The sequence below is a fragment of the Mesoplodon mirus genome, assembly GCF_964341445.2.
Source record: "Mesoplodon mirus genome assembly, chromosome: 20".
In the NCBI taxonomy this organism is placed as follows: domain Eukaryota; kingdom Metazoa; phylum Chordata; class Mammalia; order Artiodactyla; family Ziphiidae; genus Mesoplodon; species Mesoplodon mirus.
In genome coordinates this window covers 40934679-40961198 of record NC_138996.1, presented here as the reverse complement: position 1 = coordinate 40961198, position 26520 = coordinate 40934679, and the positions used below count along the sequence as shown (strand labels likewise).

The 26520-nt window shown below is 48.4% G+C and overlaps 1 protein-coding gene across 3 annotated transcripts; it reads right to left on the bottom strand.

The window, feature by feature from the left end:
* Nucleotides 1-26520, bottom strand: DCTD (dCMP deaminase). Of its 3 annotated transcripts, none has more exons than XM_082608865.1 (6): nt 26364-26520; nt 24750-24864; nt 24039-24174; nt 4573-4689; nt 3134-3230; nt 1-1177 (listed from the first exon to the last, which is right to left on the bottom strand). In XM_082608865.1, the coding sequence occupies exons 2-6, from the start codon at nt 24855-24857 to the stop codon at nt 1099-1101; spliced, it is 537 nt and encodes a 178-aa protein (XP_082464991.1). In that variant the 5' UTR covers nt 24858-24864; nt 26364-26520; the 3' UTR covers nt 1-1098. The 3 variants fall into 3 exon arrangements, with proteins under 3 accessions (XP_082464991.1, XP_082464993.1, XP_082464992.1); XM_082608867.1 differs by lacking the exon at nt 26364-26520 and adding an exon at nt 26181-26338; XM_082608866.1 differs by lacking the exon at nt 26364-26520 and adding an exon at nt 26048-26160.

Sequence of the window (26520 nt, the reverse complement as noted above, 5' to 3'; positions counted from 1 at the left end):
TTTTCTCAACGAAGGTACTGAGCACATTTAATACAAATGAAATGAGATTAAAGACAGGTGCACTGCTACCCATCCCCCAAATCTAAGTGATTAGGAAGGTGAGATGTGTGTCAGTGAAGGCAGGGCGCCAGGAGCGCAAGTGATCTCCTGTCACCAAGAGATCTGGACGGAACTGACATCTCCTCACGTTCATTTCACTTACAGGACAGGAGACAGCAGCCCTGGGAATCAACCGTGCTGGCACGTGCAGCAGCGGTGCGGGGCTCCGCCCCCGGGCAGGGTGTGGACCTGGGGGCGACGCAGGGCGACGGGCTGCCTTCCCCGGGAACGACTCATTACTCAAATAAAGTAATGTAAGAGCTCTGTGTCACCCACAAAGCCAGAGTAACAAGCACGAACAACAGAGGTCCCCACCGCGCAGAGGCAGACCGCGGCACCGCCCTGTGGGGAGCAGGACAGCAGGGCGGGGAAAGCACGCCCGCTCGGTTGCACTCGTCATCTGCCAGGACGAAAGCGCACCCCGTCCAGGACTTTCGGGCGGGCGGCTGGGCGGCTGGGCGGCTGGACGGCTGGGGGCTCCCTCAACTCTCGAAAGCAAACACTTAAATGCTACTGTCTTGCGGCTCCTTTCCTTTCCCCAAGGGCGTTACCTGTGATGCTTCATTCGGGCCGATGTTCAGATCAGCGTGTCTGCTCATCCCGGTAGGAACCCAGCCACAATTATTTGTTTGTCCTCCCAGCACACGTGGCGTTGAAGAGCGGCTGTGAAACGCGGTGGACTGGACGACGCACGGCTGACGCCCTTCTGCGCAGCCGCCAGCGTCCCAGCGAATCAGGAGACAGGAGGGGCGGTGCCCGCTCCAGCCCCGTGCGCACCCACAGCTCCTTTATTTTAAACCCTAAATCGATAGTTTCAACAGATGCAGATTCCACGTGACAGGAGAGCGAGTCAGGAAGATTTGAGCTTTTACATTCTTTAGATGTCGACTTTTGCCGACCCGGTTATTAAAAAGTTATGTGTAACTTTAAGATGAAAGGCATTAGCAGCCTCTTAGAAGAGGATAATCCCAATCTTCTGGAGATTTAATGAGATGTAAGTCACTGGAGCTTCTGACTGGGTCTGCTGTTAATTGAATCAAAGTCAATGACAATCTGGCTGCACTTTGGTGTGAATTTCCTAAAGGTAAGAAACAAAACATATAAAGATATTATCTAGTGAGTAGTTAGAGCCATTTGTTTACTTTGGCTTAACCTACATTTTCTGCGGGGAGGAAAAAAATTTCCCGGTATTCGCTTGATATTTTGTCTCTATAGGAGCCAATTACTGTGCACCATACCGAGAGAAACACGGACCGGAAAAGACTAAGACAAAAAAAGATGCATGGGGCGGCTTGGTTTCTGTGTTCGTCAGCTAGCTGAGTTCATGAATTATCGGGAAGTCAGAGGATTTCTAACAAGTTAGCTGCATGACATGACATCCAATGACTAGTTTCCCCACCAGATTTATCTTATTGTCTAGGAAATTTTTGCAGCCAACTTGGAATTGCTCTAAAGCAAAAAAAGAGTAAATTTTCTTTTGCTCTCAATACAAAACAACCAGCTCTAGTGGAGTCATTTTTAAAATCATGTTCTATAAATGCAGAAGTAAAATAAACCCATGACATTTTTTACTCATTAATATACCTTCTCAAGCAGGTGAAAAAAACATACATGAGGACAAAACATTCTTTAAAAAAAATCAGTACACAGTAAATATCTAATTAGTATTATGTAAATAATTTGTGTCTCAGAAGGCACAATAGTGCAAGAGATTCATTACATATAACCTATATCCCTAATGAGTAATCCAAAAGGTTAGGTATGTTACCAATTACAAGGACCCCAACTGCTGACACAAATACTATAAAGGAACTTCTTCAAAAGTTTTCAGTCTAAAAGAAGTTTCTACCAGAAACCAACGGTGGTTGAACTGACTTGCAAGTAACACATACCTCCCAATCTGTGCCTACCAAAGGTAAGCATGTAAATCTCAATGACTTAAAATCTCAATTTAAACTATGACTGTAAAAAGAATTCCCAGTGTTCCAACCTGGCAGGTTATTTTCACCTTAAATATTTTATGCCAGAGTTGTTACATCTGCAAAATTTAAAAACATTTAATGTTAATAGTATAAAACTTGTGAATTTTAAAATTTCTCACTACCAGAATAATTAGTTCAAGCCCTGGAAAGCTACTAAAACAAAGTGTAACCATTACACAGATTGTCTTCAGTTACTTCTGTCACTGCCCGTAAAAATCTACCCTTAGAATAATCTTTAGAGCCTCAGCCCATCATATTTAAAAAGATGCTTCCTATATCCAGACAAGACTCTAATCCAAAAAAGATACATGCACCCCTATATTCATAGCAGCACTATTCACAATAGCCAAGACATGGAAACAACCTGAATGTCCATCGAGAGATGAATGGATAAGAAAGATGTGTGTGTGTACACACACACACACACACATACACACACACACACACACACACACTGGAATACTACTCAACCATAAAAAAGAATGAAATAACGCCATTTGCAGCAACATGGATGCAACAAGAGATTATCACACTAAGTGAAGTCAGAAAGAGAGAGACAAATACCATATGATATCACTTATATGTGGAACCTAGCATATGATACAAATGAACCTGTCTAGGAAACAGAAACAGATTCGTGGACATAGAGAACAGACTTGTGGTTGCCAAGGGGGAGGGGGGAGGGGGAGGGACGGAGTGTGAGGTTGAGGTCAGCAGATGTGAGCTTTTATATACAGGATGCATAAACAACAAGGTCCTACTGTAGAGCACAGGGAACTATACTCAGTACCCTGTGATAAACCATAATGGAAAAGAACGTATACATATATATAACTGAATCACTTTGCCGTACGGCAGAAATTAGCACAACATTGTAAATCAACTATACTTCAATTAAGAAATAAATTTTTTAAATAAATAAAATAAATAAAAAGATGCTTCCAAGTGTGGAGGTCAGGCATCCCAAGTAGAAATTAAACATCAGACAAGGTCAAGTGTGTTTTCTCCATCAGGCCTTCCAGTACCTTCTCCTCAACGTGCCTCCCACTCACCTGAAGGAAACCCCGGCCATTTTAAACATGAGCCTCGCGGCTGTTGTCTCTTTGCTGTCGTGGTATTTATCAGACATGAAAATAACTTCTTTTATCCCTTAAAAGGCAACAATGAAAGAAACCTCATTATGTGCGCATAGAGATACAACAACAGGCACGCGGACAGAAGCCCTGGTAGAGTCTGATTAATCACCTTTCCTGAGGGTGCGAGCACACAATGTCCAGTGACTGAAATATGTATCTGCTGCTCTCAAATACAGCAGCACATGGATTCTATTTAATCTGCCCTCCAGTCTTTATGGATTTTTTTTAATAAATGCAAAGTGAAAACATGTCAAATAGTCAAGCCTTGATCCGCTTAACAAATTTTCTTTACTGCAGGCAATCAAATATTCTTTATTCACAAGGCAACGACTCCTAACTCAAGAGGCTAACGGGGGTGGTGGAGAACACCGGCAAAATCAGAGATGAGGACCACCGCGCTGCCAGGAATGGCTCTGCAGACCTATTCAAGCCAGCTCGACAGAGGACAGATCTGTTTCCTACCCCTGTCTGACCAGGCAGTTCTAACTTGAGGGCCAAGAATCTGGAGGGCACTTGACCATCACCCTGCTCCTCCACGAGTCTCAGAAGGGACCACAGGAGGCTGCTCTTCCCATGCACCTGCCGCCGCTGCCGTGCTAAGGATGGCGAGGAAAACTCGCGAAGGGTCGTGCACCCCCAGGGAGGGAGCCCATGAGACTCCTCAGCTGAGATCCTTGACCCTGATTCCACCAGACCGCTTCTGCTCAGAGATCAGGGCTCGGGATGAACAGCCCCGTTAAAGCACACATCTGGCTAACGTGGTAAGTCTGTAAATCTCAAGCCGAGAGCTTCATGGAGATAAAGTGTAGCTGAATCTTAGATGTGACAGTTTGAAAAAGGTGAAATATTCAGAACACAATGGTGCAGATTTATGGTAACCGTAAATGTAAGAAAAACTTCAAGTTGTACCATTTGTCTTATGACATTTATATGCAAAGAGATGTTTAGGTCCTCATATATCTACCATATATTAGATACAAATTAAAATTTCATATAGAGACTCCCAGTTGACCTTGTTTCTGACAGAAGTTCATTTATCTCCCTCCCCCCTAATCTATGCAAAATATGTCAGAGAATAGTAAACTGACAGTAATTATATGCAATGCCGGTGTTGTTTTTTGGCAGCTTGCAGTTTAGGAAGTTGCAAACTAAATTAAAAACATGCTAAGAAGCACAGAGGATGCAATTAGTCTTAGAATACCTGGCACCATTCAAAGACAAAACACAGGAAAATATCTTGCAAGGCTGATAGTGCAGTTAATTTAGATCTAAACAATAGCGATTGAAGATCAAACACATCTGCAGTGAGCAGGCAGCAATGCAAATGTGACAAATGGGAACGGCCGGGGTCCTACCTGCCTGGATGATGAGCTTAGCACATTCATTACACGGGAACAAGGCGACATACATGGTACAGCCTTTCACGTCTGCTGAGTTTTTGTTCATAATGGCATTCAGCTCGGCGTGGCACACTGTGGGTTTGAAGGAGAAAGAAAGGAAAACTTAGATTGCAAAAGCTCATGAAGAACTCGCTGAGTGCTGAGGCATTCCGTTGGCCCCTATGAAATAACACAGATAATAGACTCTATTTTTTTTTTGCGGTACGTGGGCCTCTCACTGCTGTGGCCTCTCCCGTTGCGGAGCACAGGCTCCGGACGCGCAGGCTCAGCGGCCATGGCTCACGGGCCCAGCTGCCCCGCGGCACGTGGGATCCTCCCGGACCGGGGCATGAACCCGTGTCCCCTGCATCGGCAGGCGGACTCTCAACCACTGCGCCACCAGGGAAGCCCTAGACTCAATTTTTAAAAAACTAATTAGAGACGGAAAGTACTGAGAAATGCGGGCCATGTGGTCTGTTGGCACCTACAGCAGCCAGGAGGGGCCAAGGTCAACTGTCCTCACCCACCCCAGGCAGAGCAATAGCCCACGGCTCCACAGGACCCACAAGGTGGGGACGGAACCATCAGCACAAAGCGGCTCACTTGGGCTGATAACGCACACGCAGGGACATTCGCCAGGGCCACTAGGAGGGCAAAGAGCAATTTTAAGAGCCAGAGAATCAGGAAGTGAAGCTGAGCATTTCTGTCCCCAGGGATCTGCTGCACCTCATGGTCCTCAGCCCACACACACCAAAGAAAAATGCCACCGGATAACCAGTAGTTTGTCTTCCCTACAAAAAACATCCGTCCACTTAAGGACCGTGGAAAGTCAAGTTCTTGCCAGACTGGTCAGTGATCCCCAAATGGTGATCCAAGGTCATCCCCAGCCTTGCCTGGATTCAAGGTTGGGGAGGCTCCCTCCTCTCCTGTCCCGCACCTGCTGACGCCCACCCATCTTCCCAGGCTGCTAGGCTAGGTGTTCCCAACACCTAATCCACGGGGAGCTCCTTTGAGGGAGCTCGTAGTATTCACTTCTCAGATCTACTCCAGAATCCCCCACCGGCTTTGTGAGGCTGCTGTATTGACGTCTAATATCATTACTTACGTTTCTGGGCGCGTTCTCTAAAACTCTTCTCCTTGTGGTGGTGACTCGCAGACTTGTCTGCCTGGTGGAACCCCCCAAGGAGGAAACCGCCATGTCTGTGTCCCCCACCTGGAGACTGTGATGGTCTGGGGTGTGGCCTAGGCTTTGGAATTTTTCAGAGATTCTCCCCCATGACTCTAAGCTGCAGACACGTTTAGAAAACACTGCCATGTAGAACCCTCTCATATCTGCAGGGGACCTAACACACTCTAGGCACACGAGTGCTAGATAAATGTTTACTGAATGAATTACCATCTGGCCCTGGTCCAAATCATACAAAACTTCTAATTATAAACATGGGGGCCTTCGAAGGTCTCCCCCTCTCCCTCCAACTTATCAACCTCCTACCCGGAGCACCTTCTTCCAGGAGCACTGAGGTTGTAAAACAAAGAATCTTGCCCACCATCCAGTTCTACAAAATCAAGTCATCAGCCACAGCAGCCACTGACCTACCGTGCGCCCTGAAAGGAATTCAGGACAAAGAACAGGAGGATGCACTCTGTGCTTTGGGAAAACAGGCACAACAGGCCCTTAGTTAGATAGGAAAACTTAGGTATCAATTCCAAGAAAATATTTTTATGAACCCAGATTCTTGCATCTTCCCATACTTAGGAAAGCACTAAATCCATTAACTGAGATATCTCTTCCCTGTGACTAGTTATACTCTATGCTGATTGCACAAACCCCTCAGCCAAAATCATATATATGTGGACCTCCCTTGCTACCTCTTCAGAGCTGTTTCTCAGAGGTCTCTGAGAGGCTGTCTCCTGGCTCTGGTCCTCAGTAAGACCCTGAATAAAACTCAACTCCCGGCTCTTACGTTCTGCGTTTTTCTTTTAGTCGACAAGGCCTAAAAAGAAGAGTGGCCTAAACTCATGGCTCTTGTATACTTTAGCTCGGATGTACTCACTCAGTCAATGAACTTTTACTGGGGGCCTACTCTGGCTCAGATAGGACAGACCCTGGTCCACCGTCCTCCCCAGAACTCCCGTCTTCAGGGGACATTGTAAGTGTCCCCTGTGAGTCCTGCAGCAGCTCTGCCATCCTGCAGGCAGAAAGCTGAACTGGGGCCTTCTCAGGAGACGCTGGCGAGTGCTCACCTTAGCCTATGAACACCACGATTTAGTTGTGTGTAGAAATGAACAGTCTCTGGCATTGTTAAGAAAATCTAAAGGGAAAAAAATAGCCGTGCTTAATCAGACCACAGCCCATCAGAGAACAATCCTTGCTGGCTGCAGAGGGACCCGAGCCTGGCTCCTTGAGACCTGGTCCTGTAAACCCCGAGGGGTGGGGGGACCCTCAGGGCTGTCAGGGCACTGGCCTCGGAGGGGCCCCCTGGCCCCATTTCCTTCCCCAGTGACCGAGATGTTCCCAAGCTGGGATCAACACTGCTCAGTGTTGAAAACAATTAGAGGTACTTGTTTCTTTTATTTCCCCCTTGAGGACAGAGCCCAGCCTTCTAGGTTCTTTGTAACTCCCTCAGAGCCTAGTGCTGTGCCATGAACATATGGGTGTTAAATAGTTACTGAATGAATAAAGGAGGAAATTCAGATTCCAATTCTTGATGGCAACGCTGGGAAATACAGAAAGTCCTTAAATTTAAATATCAAAAATATGCTTTCCCACCTAATAACTATGTTTTGATGGTGCTGGTATTAATATTCAGAACTACAGTTTCTGAATCTGTTAGGAAACTCTATATCGGCCTCTTATGAATCCTAAAAATTGTCACATTGACTACAACTATCTTCCTCTAATTCATCCGAGGCAGTTTGGGGCAAAACATAACATTATGTCTGGATTCATTAACGAAAATGAAACAGATTCTCTCGTGCAGCATCTGACACCCCTGTGTAAAGGGTGGTTTATAGAAATAATACGCTGGACTATAAACAGACTTCCTTTCTCTTAACCACAAAGTCACAAGACGGAAAATACAAAGCTTCTTGTTAGAGAAACAAGAGGTCTACCGGGCATTTAGAGCAGCTGAGGGCCAGGCGCACGTGAGGCTCTGTAGAGGAACAGGTCACAGTCCACAATCCCACACGTTCAAAGCCAGACAATGACAAGAGCGAAACTCAGGCGTCCCATCCACACCTCGCCGCTCTCGTTCACCACTGCACACCCCGAACTCAGGCGTGGCGGACACCCGCCCCAGCCACCTGGCACCTGCTTCCCGAGCCTGCACCTGAGGGTCGAGGGGAGGAACCCCCGGCCCAGGAAGCCCCTGACACTCAGCCGGGCCCCTCCCACCTCGTGGCCCCCTGCGCTGTGGGTCCAGATCCTCAAGTCTGAAAGGCTGCGTGTTTGTGGCCTGGCTGGCCTCTCGGCACCACGGCCTCCAGTCTCTGCGGCCCTGACCCTCGCTTCCCCTCCAAGACCGCCCTGTGTTTCTCTCTGGGGCTGATCCGCCCAGGCGGCACCAGGCAGACAGGCCTCGGGCCCCAGACTGTCCTCTGGGCAGACCAACGTGACTGACGACTGTGCATTCGGCTTGTTTAACGTGGGCGAGTCAGGGTGGAGGCCGGGGATTCATTCACCTGGCCTGGCATCTCCACTGGTCACTTAACAGGTAACCGCCTGGAGGAGGCCGCGCCAGGCCACAAGGAGCACCCAGCAGCAGGGCTTGCCTGCGACGGGCTTGCTCCAGGGCCCTGGCTGGCCTGACCACAAGGCCGAGCGTCCTTCCCTGTATTCGCGTCCTCTCAGGCAAGTCTGGAAAAACAGCTTTGCGACGAGAGTCAGCCCGGGGTTCAAGGCCCGGTCTTGCCACTTAAAAGTTGTGCTCTTTGGTTTGCAGGAGTAACAGTGGCTCCAACTAACTAAATAAAAGCAGTTTTTACAATCCCAAGGGAATCCGGTTTTTAGCTTTTTCCCCATGTGTCCAGTTTCCTTCCTTCATCCTCTAGAACAGCTGACCTTCTCCAAGACAGGCTGTCGCAACAAAACATGAGGCTTCTCTCCTGGTGTTGCCAAGGGCCAGGCCCCGCTCTCGGCAGCCCCCCACCAGGCACCTCCTATGATGCGGGCTCCCGCTGCCCCATTTTTCTTCTCCTTCACACACACACACTTAGTCCCCATTCTGAAGAGGCTGCCTTTTCAGCACTTTGGGTCTCTTTTCTTCTTCCTTTCGAGATGAATCTGTCTTATCTACAACTGCTACTCTGTTTTTAAAATAATCACCTCTTGGCATTATGACGCATATAGAACCTCTAGTTTTCTGTAAAACGAGGCTTTCTCAACTGTAGGTCGCGAGATCAGTTTAGTGAGTTATGAACAGCATTTTTTCCTCCTTTCTAAGGAAACAGGTAGAAAGAGAAGGGGCGAGATCAGAATGCATCCCACGTGGCAAGGTTAAGGAGGGTCCTGAAAACTGTTTCAGGTGTAAACTATGTTTGCTGTGTCGCCATGTAAAAAGCCTGAGAAATACCAGTCTGTGGAAACCTGTTGGGCTCTGTGATGTGCTACTACACGCATACAACCAACTACTAAAAAAACAAAAACAAAGAACTAAGCCCTAATCTATAGCCTCTGCCGATCTCTGTGGTGGAAATACTCCCGCAGGGCTAATTCCAAGCCCCCAGCGTGTGGTGCGTAGCTGGGGAGAGACGTGATGTGTCGGGGATCTGCTCTGTGAGCCGACAGGAGGCCGTCCCCACACCCCGCCGGGCGGCCTCGTAGTTACCTAAACCCAGTCCTTTTCTGGCTGCAATCTCTGGCTTCCCTGCTCTGCTGGCCCTTGATGCGTGACCACCCCACATCACCTGCTCTAACCCTCTCAGCATCACCAGACCACTTCTCTGTGGGTCCCTGTCCTGCTCTCACATTTCTGGGCATTTCCCAAGGTTCAACCCTGCTCTTTTGTTTTCCTCCCATAGTCCTGGACTTTAAGGATTCATCCATCCGTAGATTCTCAGAGAACAGATCTACTTGTAAAACCCTGAAATCTACATTTCTAACCCCAATTTTCCCCACCTTCTCTGCAGGCCTCTTCTTTGGGTGGGCTGAGTCTTCTCTGCAACTTTTCTCACTATGATAGAAACACTCCGTAGATATCTGATGGCACTAAATTAAAGAATACATTTATCTTCTTTGAGTTGCTGGCGTCTTTATGATGTGGCTTCGGAAGAGCTGCAGCAAGAACTACAAACAGGCCTGAGAACAAAAACCAACCACGGAGGATGGCTCTGCTACTGACCTCGAGATAAGCCCAGTTTCTACATTCATAGCAGGAATCAGGACCAAGTATTCCAAAGATACACAGTGTCTAGAAAGTATTCAAAAGACAGCTAAATTGTTACACACACACAGGAAGACAAATTTTCCATTAACCTAGAATTACTCGTCTATGGCTGAGCAATAAGCAAAAGAAATCTCCAAATACTACATGTCTATCTGTTAAGCACAAAGAGTGACACAAGAACTTTCAACAATTCTCCACGTTGTTTAAAAGGAAAAGAATCAAATGCTGAAAATATCACATTAATGCGTATGAAGTTCTTGACTGATAGAAGGAGAACCTCTGTTTCAGGTAACTATAAGACAATTCACATGCTTTGGTCTTTTTTTTTTTTTCTTTTATATTACTAACTGTCAGAATTCAGAACTGCATTAACCTTGGCCCACTGAGAAGAGACTGCATAATTAGAAAACTGTATTTTTCAAATTCCCTCTTACTAGGGCTTGATTAATCCTTACTGTCTCAGGTAGGCGTTTCTCTAGAAGTTTGACACATTAACAGGATATATTCCATCCTTGGTTAGATTTAAGAGATTCAACATTTTATAGATTTAACTTTCATCTCGTTTCATGTAAGACTAATACAACATCTATTTCAGACAGTAGCATTGTTAAGGTTACTTAAATAGGTTTAAAAAAAAAAAAGAAAAGAAACCTCAGAATAAGGCTATACAATTGCTAACTGCTGCACAGATAATTTAATAGTGTGATTCTACCCCAAACTGATCGTCATGTGGCTACCAGGACATGATGGGAGATACTGGGGCCTGATAAAATTTGGGGTCAGGAAAACTATGTTTCTATTCCAGGTAGAGAAAGCCTCCAGCTTGTTTATAATTCCTCATTTTTAGTAGCACAGGATTTTTACTTGAAGAAAATGACTTCCTGGGGCCTGAGGGTTATTCCACCAAGGCTGACGTGGAAAGTGGGGCAGCCTGGTGACGCAGCTGGGTTAGGGGCAGGAGAAAGGTCCAGACACGGAGCACCTGTGGAACTCAGCCTGCCCTGCCCTGCCTTCTGCCAGCGCTCTCCAGGCTGGTCTGTACAAGCGTCCTCGGCGTCCCTGGGGAGCGCCCCCGTGCCCTTGACTGATGGCTGTGATGGTTCTCGGGGCCGGGCGGCCACCCGCGTTCTGAGCACGGACACTTCAGCTTGCTGCCAAGAGGGAGGGTCCAGACTCGAGAGCCAAGAAGGGTGCGCTCAGGGCCGTGAACAGGTGGGACGCTCCAGCCTGCAATTAATAACTGACACAAAACGGGGTACCCGAGTTCAAGGTTGACCCGTGCATTTAAAAAAATAACGCAACGTTAATTTTTACAAGATACTCCACTTCTGTTCTGATGACAGAGCTCTTGGTCATTACTTCTTGAAATCAGGGTCCAAGTGTTTTGACTTCTGGCGTCATACAGGGATCAGAGTGGCTGAACCGGACCCGTCTCTCTCGGAGCATGGGTTCCCCCCTGCTCTGGGTGCCCCTCAGGTGCCCGATGGAGGCTGCCACTGAGGGGTGGGACGTGCACCCACTCCTCTAACAGATCCATTTAGGGAAGCGCTTCCCTGCTTCAGGAGTTGGGACGGAATTTCAACTACTTATTTCTTAATTATTGAAAGATGTCCTGACAGGGCCTCATCTATCACCACCAGCCTGCAAAGGACCCATCCTTCAAGTCAAGAGCTAAACAAGAGAGTAGCCTCCAGATTTAACCTTCCCCAACCTCCCACCCCCAGCACCCCACAAAGGTCACATAGTGTTCACTGTCACGCTACCCCCAATCCAAAGCAAACACTGCCAGAATCTGGCCCCAAACAACGTCACCCCTCTGCTTCACCTGCGCTCCATGAAGTTTCCATGTTGGTAGGGCAGTGACTGGACTCGCTATCGAGTTTTCCAAGGATCTGAGGCTATGGTGGGTAGGGGAGAGGGAGAACCGGCTCAGGAAGGGACAACTACATTACTTCTCCGAGACAAGCCCAGCGGCATGGGCCTGGTGGACCCCCCCCCCACCCGCGCTTCTCAGCCTCTGCCCCAGAGCCCCCGCCATGGTCTTCCTCTCTGACAGCTGCTAATGCTCCAAAGCCTACTTCCCTCCCACGGCTTCTCACATAGACCTCTGCCCGTCCCCGTCCCCCCTTACTCCCGCCGGAGGAGCATCCCTTGGCACCGGGCTGCAGCAGGGAGGGAAAGTGGTTTCCAACTGTAGACGCCTCCCAGAAGCGTGTCGTTCTAAGTCTTGGTAGGCAGAGCGCCTACAGGCCTGGGCGCTGGCACTGCAGAAGCTGGCGGGTCCCCCCTGCAGAGCCCATGCCCCGCCAGGCAGGAGACGCCCAAGCACGGACAAACCAGAGCCAGGGCTGCAGGCACCACAGATGAAAGGCCACGGAAGGCGGGAAGTGTGGCAAAAACCCAGGAAACGAGGGCTTAAATGCACCGTTTGTAGACAGAGGGGACCTGAACCGCAGGCAATATTGTTCCTGCAGAAAAATGTATCTGGATTACAGATGGCTTTCAGAACCAAGGGGGCTAAAACCTGGCATCTGCCTACACCAGGGCACCAGGGTTCAAGCCCAGCCTCACTCAACGACGAACAGGAACATGAGTACCTTCCCTTCCTAACTCGCAAGGTTACAATGCCGAGCACGGGAGGAAAACACTTTGTGAACTACAGAGAATTCTGCCGGTGAAGCCACTGTTACCAAGTCAGAACTGCACGTGTTTTCTGAGAACAGCGGCGTCCAATCCAGCTGGGTCTTGCTATGATGAAGACCTGTAGGAGCCAGGAGCAGGGTCCTCCTAAGCAGAGGCGACAGGTGACGGCACTTGGGCCTCACCTGGCCACACCCCAAACAGTGGGAACCCCTCTGCTAAGAACTGGACGCGACTGCCCCGCCATCCCCGCCCCCTGCACAGTTAGTGGCTTTTCTGTTCAGAAGATAAAGCAATTGCGCGCCCCTAGCTCCTGGCATTGAGGGGCGCATATTTCCAGTGGAGAGGCGTCTATTATTACAGTCTAAGGTTGTACGTGAAGATAAAAACAAGGAGTAGTGATAATGCAGAGGATCCCAGCCCTGCCCCTGGAAAACGTCTGGAGTCTGTTCTGTTACCACCCTGTGCCCAGAGAGGAGGTCTCTGCCGGAGGAAAATGACAGCAGGGGGGAATTCCGGCCAGATCTGGGATCTGAAGAGGATGAGCTCCCTCAAAAGGCAGTCGGCGTGGACACATATACGCTACGAAATGTGAGACAGAGAGCCAGTGGGAAGCAGCGCACAGCACAGGGAGCTCAGCTCGGTGCTCTGTGACCACATGGAGGGGTGGGATAGGGAGGGTGGGAGGGAGACGCAAGAGGGAGGGGATATGGGGATATATGTATATGTATAACTGATTCACTTTGTTATACAGAAGAAACTAACACACCATTGTAAAGCAATTACACTCCAATAAAAACTAAACTAAAATAAAAATAATGTAAAAAAAAAAAAAAAAAGGCAGTCAAATCCTCCAGGCTCTGCATGAAGCCTCAGGCTCAGCCACCCGTGGCCCAGGCCACTCCCGGAACAAGGCTTTGGGCTGGTCCAGAGACGTGCCAGAGCCCCGCCTCCTCCTGCATCACCCCAGCCATCTCCTCAGACTCTGCCCCTGCTCCCAACTGCTAGTTCTGTGAATGACCGTTTGCATCCGGTGAAGCCTCAGCCTCCTGGCCTATGAACCTGAAAGAAAAAGACCTACTTCACTCTGTATGACAGCCTCTAGGTCCATCCACCTCACTACAAATAGTTCAATTTCGTTTCTTCTTATGGCTGAGTAATATTCCATTGTATATATGTGCCGCATCTTCTTTATCCATTCATCTGTCGATGGACACTTAGGTTGCTTCCATGTGCTGGCTATTGTAAATAGAGCTGCAATGAACACTGTGGTACATGACTCTTTTTGAATGATGGTTTTCTCAGGGTATATGCCCAGTAGTGGGATTGCTGGGGCATACGGTAGTTCTATACACCAATAAAGATGTTAAAAAATTAAATTAAAATTAAAAAAATAAAACTTGTGATCTTTCACACACACACACACACACACAAAGACCTGCCTCTGAGACCCGCCACCAAGACTAAAATCTGTGATGAGCACAGCACAGAAGATGGACTTGGTAAATGTCGGTGCCCCCTGACCTCTCCTCCCGGGCTGCTTGGCTGAGCAGACAGGAGGAGAGGCGTTTTTCCTCCCTCCCTCCCTCCCCTGCCCTGGTCCCCATCCCCTGCCCCCTTCTCCTCACCGCCTCTTGCTAAGGCTGCTGGCAGCAACTCAGGGCACCCAGGGGATCCACTTAGCCCCAGTGGTAGTGCTTAGGGCTAAAGAGACTTCTGGCTGTGGTGTTTCCATTATTGACAATAAAGCCCCCAGAACTCTAATTACTTTGCTTCCCTGTGTGCTAAGGACGCACAATCAGGTCAGAAGGAGGAGGGAGTGGAGACAGTGCACCTCATCGAGGGGTGAGCTGAGCCCACCTCCCTTCCCACTGTCCACGAGCGATACATACACTGTTTGACGTCTAATATGTACTGAGGAAGCACAGACAGAAGCGGAACAGTCACCACTGCTGGACAGCGTCGTGACGGAAAGAGCCACAGTCAAGCTTCAAAGCTTCCCTCTCGGGGTAACAGCTTTTCAAGGTGAACCGGGACTGACCAATGGGCACTGGAACAGCAGTCAGGACCTGTATTCTAATTGATCCCAGCTCTGCAAGGCACACCTCGGGTGACACGCTGATCCCCATCTGGCATGGAGAAGACGGGGCTTACCGGATCTAACTCAGGACTCCCAGGAGAGACCACACTTGCGACCCTGCCCTACATTTCCCAGGCGGCCCCGGCTCCCTGCCCCCACAGCCACCTCTCGTCCCCCTCCCTCCCCTTTCAGCTCGTGACCGCCCTCATCCTCCATGAAATGCTGCAGTGGGTCACGTCTCCGCCTGTGACTCCACGAACCGAAGGTCGCAGGTCGGCTGTCACCCGCCCGTCTGCCCTCGCCTGGTGTCCTCCCCTCACTGCTGATCCGTGAGCTTGGGGGCCGTCCCTCTCACATCCTCATCCATCTCCCTCTCCTGGACCATCCTCAGCTGCAAGCAAATGCGTGCTGTAACGACAGACAAACACACCCGGACCCTCCCGTCGGACAGACAGCGGACACCTCTGCCTTGGCCCCTCCGTTCTGGCCGCCGTCTGCCGTTCTGCTCTCTTCCCAGACATCTCAAAACCGGATCTGCATCCGCCCTGCCCATTTCCTCACCTTCCGCTCTTCCTTCAGCGGCTCCAGTTTGCCTTCCAGCCCGCCCGCCCCACGGAGCTGCCCTCTGCACTGCCAGCAGGACTTCCGCGGTGCTAAACCCCACAGGCGTCTTCCCACCTTCCCACCTTCCCGACCTCTCGGCAGCCTGTGGCGTGGCCGGCCGCTCCCTCCTTCTGGAAGCGCTGCCCTGTGTGCTTCCCGATGCCACAGCCCTTCTCCGCGGGCCCTTCCGCTCCCCCAGCCGCTGCATGTGGTTCTCAGGGATCCGGCCAGGGCCCGGCCTCTGCACCGGCTCCCTGCATCTCCTCGCCTACACCCGTGATGCCACCCAGTGCTGACACGCCACGCTGACCCGGCTGTGCGCTCGCACCCCCTCCCTGGGAGCTCTTACACACACCTCCAACCTCAGAGGCCCAGATCTCCCCGCTCCTCCCCTCCCCCAAACCTAGGCGCTCGACCAGAACCGTTTGCAAGGAGCGGCTCTCCCTCCCCAGCCCCGCGTCACCAGCCCCCGTGACGCTGCCTCCTGAGCACCCCCTCCCCCCTCCTCCCCACTGCCCTCTCGCGCGGCCTCCTGCAACTACCCCTGACCAATCCACTTCCCACACCCCCCAAACTCCTGACCCCGCGGGCCCCCAGCCTCACCCGCTAAGCTTGGGCCAGACGGTCTCCTCGGTGCACGGGGATCTAGAGCCTTCGTCCTCCAGCGCGTTCACCCAAGCATCTCTCTCTGTGAACGCTCTTCTCATCCCCAAACACCCACTACGCCATCTCTACCTGACGGGGGCCCATCAAACCCTTCAGATCTCTGTGTAACAGTCACTTCCTCAGAAAGAAACGTTCAATAACATCTGTTTATCCCGTTCATGTCTACCTGCCCCACCAGCAGTCTGCAAGCTGCTTGAACACAGAGAACATGTACATTATTTACTGCTGTAGAGCGCCTGGCACAGAATACATAAAATGGATGCCCTGTAAGTATCTGCCGCGTAAATGAACTACAAGTGAACATCCTCGGGAAAATGTCACGTATTATAAAATATAGTTACAATTTTTAAAAAGGAAGCAAGACGCCTCAAGGACTAACAGACAACTCAAACTGATATAAGATGACTCATTTGTATTTATTTCAATTTCTAACTCAAGTTAGAAGTTATAACTCAGTCGCAGAAGGAAAAAGGACAGGAGGAATTCTGCTTCCCCTTTCCACCTAAACTCAAAATTAATGGCATTTTGAACAAAGTCTTTTAATTGTAGAATTTAAAAATTCATGCTCACTTATCATATTCAATATTTTAAATTTACTATGGCATCTATCACTTGAAAGCACAGAGATGAAATTTACACCTCCACGCACTGGCTACGACCTGCGCGTCAGACGGCATGAGCAGAGAGAAGACGGGCACATTCCAACCACCTTGCTTTCACCAATATTCTCCATTTATCAAGGGATTTCCTGAAGCCAGGCCAGTATCCATGTTTCAATAAGCATCACCACATGGACTGATTCACAAAAGGATTTCTCAAGTCCTTTCTTTCTATTTGGTCTTAGAATAACCTCCTGTCTCCAAAGAGTGCTAAGTGTCTCTCCTCTCTTCATATATATTTTCTTGTATTTACGCACGGGGTCTTTTTCTTCATTGCTGTCCTCCAACCTTTTTTCATCCATGTTTGTGGGGTAACCTACACTCTGTGTACCATCTCCATCGATTTATATTCGTCTCATAACTGGAGCAGATTTGAATCACTAGAAGGAGGGGGGGGGAACAAAGCCTGTTTCTCTCTATTAATTTGTCCACACGCACAGACGCATAGTCCCTCTGTGTCGCTGCCATCAACAGCTGTTTACTGCAGCTTTCACCCCAGGATGCTTCCCGAACACCCTTAAAACCCCTTAAGCAGAGAAGCAGTGCCCTAATCAAATAAAAATCAAAGCTATATTGTTTAATTTTTCCTGAGAACTCTAGAACTGGAGGAGTCCCCAGTGATCATTTATTTCAAAAAGATATTGAGAAGTGAATGTCAAGTCATGTATCTGACAACCCCACAATCCCTGGGTTCATGTACATACACCACCCCTGGAGCCCTGGCTCTGGACAGTCAGTCTAGGATTCTCTCACTTGAACCTGATAATTGTCATTTTAAGCACTGTGGAGCTTTTCTTAGACAACATGCATATTAAAGGTTTGTATAGTACCACGCAAATATGAAACAAAAGTCCTAAGAAGTAAAAGTAAAAAACAATATAAATAGTTGTAAAAATCTCTGGGAACCAGATTTTATTGCCTATTTCTGGGAGCAAACTATATACATATATATATTCTACTTTAATACCAGTATTAACATAGCTTTTGAAAGATAGACTCTTGATGAAAAAAACTCAAAACAAAACCTTAATAATTCAGGCCAATTTCAGAAAAGATCAATCAAACCCCGCATAACTGACAGAAGAGACCAACAGAATAAAGACTCCAAGGTTCAAGGAGTGTCAGGTGCTCCCTGGAACCACGATGATGGCAACCGAGTTTCTAAGCAAAGGCTTATCAACATAGAGAATTAAAGAAGTTAAATTTATCATTCAGATAATTAATGAGCTCACATACTTAATACAACCTAAAATAGGTTGAGTGTGGCCCTGAAATTTGACACTACTAATCTCTCAACAAACCTTTTAAAAAAAATAAAAAAATTTTAAAAATAAATAAAAATTAAAAAAATAAAAAATAAAAAAACCTTTTATTTAGAGAGATTGTACAAAGACAAACTTCAGCCCCCTTCCTGGTCATCAATTTGGAAATCACTAACCTTGAATGATTTTTAAGTTTTACTATAAACGTCCATGAAGTAAACTGACTTTTTATAGACAAAGACCATTATGTGTATTTTCATGGGTAGGTCTGATCCTATAGATAAGCATTTGAGCTTTTCCTACATCTGCTCTTCAGGACAGGTAGTTACAATACATTGTTACTATACATCCCTTGTAGACATTCATGGTGAAACAGTAATCTCTAGCTCTTAGAAAATAATTAGCCCTGAATTTATAGATTAAAATGTATAGAGAAAAATCAAATAAATGAACAAAATCATGATTTATTCTTTTCTGAAGGCTGTTTATAAACACTTACACCTGAAAGTGAAATACACTTATGTTAAGCTGGTTAAATTTCAGGGGGAGCCTCATTCATAAGCCGTTGTGTTTCCCTGTTTGTCTAAAACACCACACGGTGGGGCTTCCCTGGTGGCGCAGTGGTTGAGAGTCAGCCTGCCGATGCAGGGGACACGGGTTCGTGCCCCGGTCTCGGAGGATCCCACGTGCCGCGGAGCGGCAGGGCCCGTGGGCCATGGCTGCTGGGTCTGCGCGTCCGGAGCCTGTGCTCCGCAACGGGAGAGGCCACAACAGTGAGAGGCCCACATACCGCAAAAAAAAATAAAAATAAATAAAAATAAAAATAAAACACCACACGGTGAAATACGAGTTTGCCCCTCTTTTCATAAAAACAATATACTTTATTTTTTTACTGTAAACTTGCTCCAAGGTTTTCCATTGATTACACCAGTTATTTTGTACAAAAGTCCCTAATTAGGCCCACTGTCAGGCCACAGGTACTGGATGGCGAGGCAGGGGAGGGATGTTGGGTCGCCACCAGTGAAATTAGAATTCTGCAGGAAAAGAAACAGCAAGTCATCAAATCCATGGATCTGCCTAACAAAACCAGAGGGCATTCAATTCCAACGGCTGAGGGAACAAATTTGATCTTAATTACTAAGAAGCTCTTACAAGTTGAGAGGAAGTTGCAGCTTAAAAAGGATCAGCCTCCTAACTTCCTGATAAATTAGTTTCTCAAGACTAACCTTTTGGATGCCAAAGAAATGTATCACATGCGTGGCAGTCAGGAAAATGTCAGTGTTCAAAGGGGTAAGGTAAATGGCTAAGTAATCACTAAAATGACATCTATGCATGCTTAACAATATGCTAAATCTGAAAAATAAAGATTGCATTTAAATATAAAATTTAAAGAAGCACTGCCGCACGCTGGCAAAACTGTTTCAAGCTGCCACGCTGAACTCTTGCCTTAATTAATTTCCAGCATTTTCCTTCCCAGCATTATACTTTTTTTTTGGGGGGGGGGGACCACGCTGCGCAGCACGTGGGATCTCTCAGTCCCCCAACCAGGGATCGAACCCGCGTCCCCTGCAGTGGAAGCGCAGATTCTTAACCAGTGAGAGTTTTCCTGCATAAATATGAACCGACTCTGGAAAAAGTCTCACGTCTCCATGTCCGCCCGATGCATCAGAGTGCAGGGCTACCCCCCATCTTGGGACATCGAGACTATGGTCCCTTCCACGAGTGCGATGCAACAGCCAAAGCAATCCTGGCTTCTTGATTGATTGGGATGGAAGAGGAGGCCAAGCAAAGAGGCTGCTTCCCCACAAATTCCTTCCCCAACGGGAACCAGCATGGCAGGAAAATGCATTCACGTTTGATGGGCGTGGGCGCTCTGTTAGAAACGTGAAGTTTAACAATGGCTCCCAAGGAAGCAAGAAGTTGGTTCTACGCCAGCACTGTGGTCTGTAAACCATGTCATCAAAATTGGTTATGAAAACCCGAGGAAAGAGTGATCTCTGAATTACCACAAGTATTTCGCCTCCATTTTATAAAATTGGTATTTTGATTAAATGTGCTTCACTCTGATGAATCCCACAAAGAGAAAGGAACGGAAAGTGTCAGCTGAGTACTTCATTCTGGGGATAGCAACCGCCCCTCATAAAAATTAAAGTCTTCCAAAGTTCTTTTTCATGGTAAATTAGATATATCTGCTCCTTTCCAGTTTTTTTTTTCATTGTCATTCATGTGAAAAGGTGTCACTGTAATAACGCTGACTTCTTCCTGACACTCACTGCTACTGACATCATACTATCTTTTGGATTTCTCAGGAAAAAGATGAGATAAAAGGCAGTTTCCTTGGCAGGGGGAATTTTCATTTTCCATATTAATACCACATTATAATCAAATCGTTTCAATGAAGTTTTGATCCTAAGCCTGGAAGAACAAAAACACCCTTTAAAAATGCCTCTCTAGAGACACAGCCCAGAAAAAACACCATCTTCCTGCTCTGTTCCGTGTATTCTGTGTTTACCTCCCCTTCCACAGAGTGTCAATCAAGACTAATGACTTCCAAACTTACACAATTAATAAGGAGAATTAAGCTATATATGTTAACCAGTAAACTTAAACTTACACAATTCCCAAGCTCCCCTTGGGAGAAATGTGAAGGGAAGGCAGACACGAACGGCTTCCTGCTTCGTCCTAGGTGCAGGCCGCCACCTGAGCTCTCGACCTCTGGGGGGCCATTTCATCGAAACCTCTGTTTGCTCAAGTGCATAGCGAGAAGCAAATGGGTGGCCCACTGTGCTGCCATCTACCCCCTTCAGAAAAGCCGAATTCCCGTGCGCCACCCCCCCCCCCCCCCCCCCGCCAAGGAAGCACAAAGCACTGGCCTCGGCATTAGAAGATGTCACCCTGCCTGTGTGGCATTGTATTAGTTACTTAACGTTTTGGGACTTCAGGTTCCCATCCATGAATGAAGCGGGTAGCTTAGACCCCGTGGGCACAAACCCCAAGGTACCACTGAGGTTCTGCCAGGGCTACAGGGACAGTCCACAGACTGGCAAACATACGTCTAGCACTTACATACACTTTTTTCCAAACATCAGTAAAGTTCAGATTAATGCCAAGTGTTACTGATATCAAATAGCTTTTTGTCATCATGGATCTTCTTACCCAAAACATACTAATAAAAGGTATGATCTCACTTTTGTGTGGAATCTAAAAAACAAAAACAAGCTCACAGATACACAGACCAGATGGGTGGTTGCCAGAGGGGGGAGGGGGGTGGGAGAAATGGGCAGAGGGGTCAAAGGTACAAACTTCCAGTTATAAAATGAAGAAGTCCAACAACAACACAGTCCTGCACGCCTGAAAGTCGCTAAGAGAGGAAGTAGGTCTCGCAAATCTTCAAGAAAAAAACTTTGTAAACATATCAAACACTGATACATATGAATCATCATGTCCTATACCTGTAACTAATGTAACTTTGTATGTCAATTATACCTCAGTTTTTTAAAAAAGATACTAGTAGTTTAACTAGCATTATATAGGGGTCTTGGAAGGGTTTTTTGACATTAAAAGAGGGTCCCCATATACTCAGAAGAATTAGGAAGCCAGTGGTCTGGAATCTAGATAACCTCTACAGCTCCTCTACAGGGATGGACCCAGAGTCATCCCTGAGACAGCCGCCCAGCCACCGTTAATGTCAGTGAGGAAAGAAAGGTTACGCCCACCCAAGTCCAGACACGATCACTTATTTTTTTAAATTAATTTTCTTTAAGTCTTAAAACAGAAAAAAAGAATTTGCATTTTAGTCAATTAGCACCAAACATTTCTATTACACCAAGGCTACCTAAACATTTACTTCTCTGTGACCCAAAATCCCGTCAAAAGATGAGACCGAGTGGATAGTTTACAGCCAGTCATAGTTATTCAGACTTAAAGCCCATCTTTACATGTATTATGATGGTAGTGATACTAAATGCCTTTTAAAACCCATTTAATACGTTCTCCGACTTTTACGGTACATCAAATTATAAGCTTACTCTCGTGAAAGAAAACTGTCTACGTTCTAACACGGCTACATGTGAAATGAATAATTGATAAGTAAGGGGCAAAGAGCTTTGAAAACCTAGACGTATCACATGGATAGGAAAAAATAATGCACACAGACAACCAGTGCCCTGAAACCCAGCAACCATTCAATAGAAAACAATCAGTGGAGCTGGACAAATGCCTCTGTGGGTTTGTTTGTTTGTTTTAATTCCTTCTGGAAAGGAGCTCTGAAAGGTACTCTCCAACTTGGACAAAAGGCAAGTTTCTCAGAACAAACACAATTAGCTACTGAAGAGGTTCTGGACGTGGGAAGTCGGGGGATGGTAAACGTGCTGCATGGGCTTCTAGGTCACTGCCAGAAATGTGCCTGGGGCTCATGGTGATTGAAGGAGGCACAGGTCCCACGGGAGAGCCGCCCGGTAACCAGTGAGGACCCCTCAACGCTGTGCAGACCACCGGCATCGTTTTGCAACCAGCCTCAGCGTCACAGACTGACACCTCCCAGGAATTCCTCTACAGGGAAGCTCAGCACCAGGACCCACAGCCCACTGTCCTGACTCAGTGAACATGGGCTGGGGTCCTTACACACTTCACTGTGGACCTTGAATTCATCAACCCTTTCATCTTTATATGGGACCTTGAACTGTCCTGTGAAAAATCACCTTTGCGTGAGCCTACAAATAACGAATCATTTCCCTTCTTTCTCATCATTGAAAGCATACAGAATCAAAAGCAGGATGACCACAAGTTTCTAAAATACGCTGGCACATCTTTCCCGCGCTCCACTCAGCTATAAAGCTGAGGCTGAGAAGGCAGTTTTACCCTCTTTTCCCCGGGATCCAACTCTTCCTCCTCTGACAAGGGGGCGAGTTAAATGGACTAACCCGACGATGAAATCCCCTTAATCACTGAACTGTTTTATTCCCTGAGAACCTGAGTGCTTTGTAGCTCTCCCCAGTCTCATTCCTCAATTCCTTCTCCACGTCCAGGCACGTTTTTTTCTTTTTCTTTCAAAAACGAAGCAGTTGCCCTGAAGCAGCTTAGAAAGAAATTTATGGGGCTTATTTAACATGATTAAGGTCCAGGAACATTAGTAAAAATATATAAATTAGGCTACATGTAGACTTGGAGCTCTTCGTGAGAAAACTCCAGAGGAAAACCTAGCAGGGAAGAGCCAATGAAACAGAAAGGGCCCACAGAACACTTGACCCTTATTTCCTGAAGGCACAGCTTTCCCATTCAGATGGCCCGCATCTACGTTACTTCCAACAGAGGCAATCTGTTCATTTCCAGACATAAGGTCCAAACGTTAAGAAAATTCTGCAACCAGCATATGCAGCCCGATGCACCTCTTTACAGCATTAGTTGCATATTCTCCAGGGAGTTAAAGGAAAAGTGAGGCTTGGCTGGTCACTCCCAGATGATCTCTGATAATCTCTGAAGTGAGTCCCCCTGGGGCTCAGATAGCCAACAGATTATAACAAGCATCCTCCCCTAATTTAAAGATGAAAACCAGAGTTGGCCAGGCCAAAGGTCTTGCGTTCCACGCATCTGGCTCGCGGTCTGGCCAGCGCCCACTCTGGGCTTGCGGCGCCCAGGGGAACAGGAGCAGGCGACTGCATCATCCCTCTCCTGGTGTCCAGCTCACAGCTTGTGTCCTGCTTCCCAGAGATGAGCTTGAGCCAGATTTACTCAGTAGATGGAAATGCACGCTGCTTCTCATCAGAGCAAAGCCCTGGTCAGTACTTGGTTAGCTGGCCCTGCTCCCAAGTAGCCAAGAAACAAATGGCAGGGCCACCGTGCCCATTTCACAGCCACCTCCCCCGGGGGCTGTGGCACTCTGCAGAGAAGCCCGCCACCAGTGAAACACGCGAGGCCCATGACAGAGCCCTGGCCCCAGGGCCAGGCTGTGTGACCACTACCACACCTCCACTTCTTGGCTCTCTCTGGCACTTAAGGGAAATTGGGGTACTTCAATAGGATTTTTTTTCTTTCCAGCTGTCAGTAACAACTGAAAAGGAAGATGATGCTTTCTGACCATCTACCGTTATTTAAGCACTCACCAAGGCTATGACACAAGCAGAATGGAACACACAACATGCCCTACCGTAAGGGTATTTGGTATCCAGTATACTCTCCGCTGTCCTCCTCCAAGGCAAGAGGTCATCACTGCATCCATTTGGCATTCCATTGTACCCAATGCCCACAATCTTGTTTTCTGCATTCACGATGCAGGCTCCGACCTACAGGAAAACATGCCCAAAGGTTTGGTGACTTCAGGTGGCTGGTCTGCCACTGGAGAGGCAGTAAGTGAGACCAGAGGCCTACAGAGCTCCAAGATGGGCAGCTTCTGGAGGGGCCAAGAGCTCTGTCTCCTTGGGGTACGAGAGGCAGTGAACAATGGCATGTGACAATTTACTCTCTCACAGGGAGGTGAGCAGGCAGGAACGCAGCACGGAAGACAGCAGATTTACTCTGCTTTTTGTAAGTTGGCAGGTGTCCACTGAGCCTCTTCCTCTTGTAATTTGCTCACCTGTAGGTACCTCCGTGTCTGTGAGTGTCCAAACATTCTCTTTAAAACTCACTTACCGGGCTTCCCTGGTGGCGCACTGGTTGAGAGTCCGCCTGCCGATGCAGGGGACACGGGTTCTTGCCCCGGTCCGGGAAGATCCCACATGCCGCGGAGCGGCTGGGCCCGTGAGCCATGGCCGCTGAGCCTGCGTGTCCGGAGCCTGTGCTCCGCAGCGAGAGGCCACAGCGGTGAGAGGCCTGCGTACCCAAAAAAAAAAAAAAAAAAAAAAAAAAAAAACGCACTTACCTGGGAATTTGGATCTTTGCTCCTCTGTGCCGATAAGAAGGCCACTGCCATGAAATACTCAGGCCATTCCAAATAGTCATCACGTTTTTTACAGGGAAATTCACTCATGCTGGGTCTAGAAGAAAAACACAACAAAATAGCAGTGGACAAACACATTTTGGTCAAACTGCTTTCCAGTTCAACCCAAGCACATTTCAACTTTGGATCTCCAAACTCAGACAATTTCAATTTACATTTATCAATCAGAAATCACAGCACATGAACCCCAGACGGTCTCTGGTCTTCAGAAAAAAAAAAAAAATTAAGAAATTAAGTTACTATTTCAGAAGTTTGGATTCAGCTTGTATGGCTGCGCATTCCCAGATATTATATCTATTTACTGCTTTCTCATAGGATTTTTTTGCCAGTTACTACACATGCCTGCCCTACAGATCATTGTCATCCTTTACCTCTCTCCCTTATCAAATGGAGCCAGCAAAAGAGTGAAAGGGAAAAGAGAACACTTATTGATCATCTAATATATTTCAGACACTGTTGAAGGTTGTACACATCATCTCACTGAAGCCTCGTTCTGAGCTAAAGGTAACTAACACCCCTCTTAGAGAGAGGCTCAGAGAATATAGGTAACTCTCCCTAAACCACACCGGATTATTCTCCACGCCAGCTGGATTCCATTTGGAGCTGTCCCAACTGTGGTATTCATGTGTGCCTTCCCTTTCGCTTAGTTTCCCCAGGTGGGACAGACGTTATCCCCTCTGAGTACTGAACCAAAAGAGGAGAAACGATGAAGACTGCCAAGTGCCGTGAGTAAGGCAAGATTTCGGTAACACTGCGCTCTACTCACGGGCAGGCACAAGCGTCTCTCCAACAGGGAAGGAGCCCTGAAGGGACCTAAAGCTTCCAGTAAGGGGGTGGGGGGATCCTTTCAAGGGAGATGAACCAAGGGCAAGGAAGGAGGGCAACGCAGAAAGCCGGTGGCTCTCAGGGAGAAGTCTGACTTTAATGTCAAGGGCTGAAGGAAGGGGAGGCTTTCCCAACAGCTGGGCTTCGGGACCCAGCTGTGAAGCTGACGCGACCGTGCAGCACGTCGGTGCCTGCTGGGAACCTGGTTACCCACTAGGTACGCTTTCCCGATCCTAAGGGTCCTGTAAACCCTGTTAACGCAAAGCGACCCTGGACGGAACTGGTTTACCACGCGGTTTAAGGGGCAGCATCCAAAACCGCGGCTGGGGCCCCGGAGGGGTGCTGGCTAGGCAGGAGGCCAGGCGAGGAAGGAGAGCGGAGGGAAGGGAACTTACTACCGGCCGAGGGTTAGCGCTCGCTGGTGCCCTGCAGCCCCGCTGCAGAACGGACCCAGGGAGGCACGTCTGGTCACCGGCCCGGCCGCAAGCCACGCTCCTCCCGCCCCTCGAGGCCGACCCCGGGACGCACCCACGCCGCCCCGCCGCCCACGTGGCAGCTCCTCTCGGACGCCCCGGAGGCCGCCGCGCGCCCCGCGAGGTTGACCAAGCGCCGCCGGCCCCGCGCCGCTTCCCCGGCAGCACGTTGGGCCGGGAGGGGGCGTCCCCGCGGCCGCCCGCTGCCCCGGCCGCCCCTCCGCTCCCGGCCCGCGACCTGCAGGTCAGCGCCCGTCCCCGCCGCCGTCCCGCCGTCCCGCCGTCCCGCCCGGAAAGGAAGTCGGCGGAGGAGGCGGGGCCGCCGTGTGGCCGGAAGGTGGCAGGGCTCCACGCCCAGGTCGCCGGCGCTTCCTCGTCCCGGCCGGCCGGCAGCG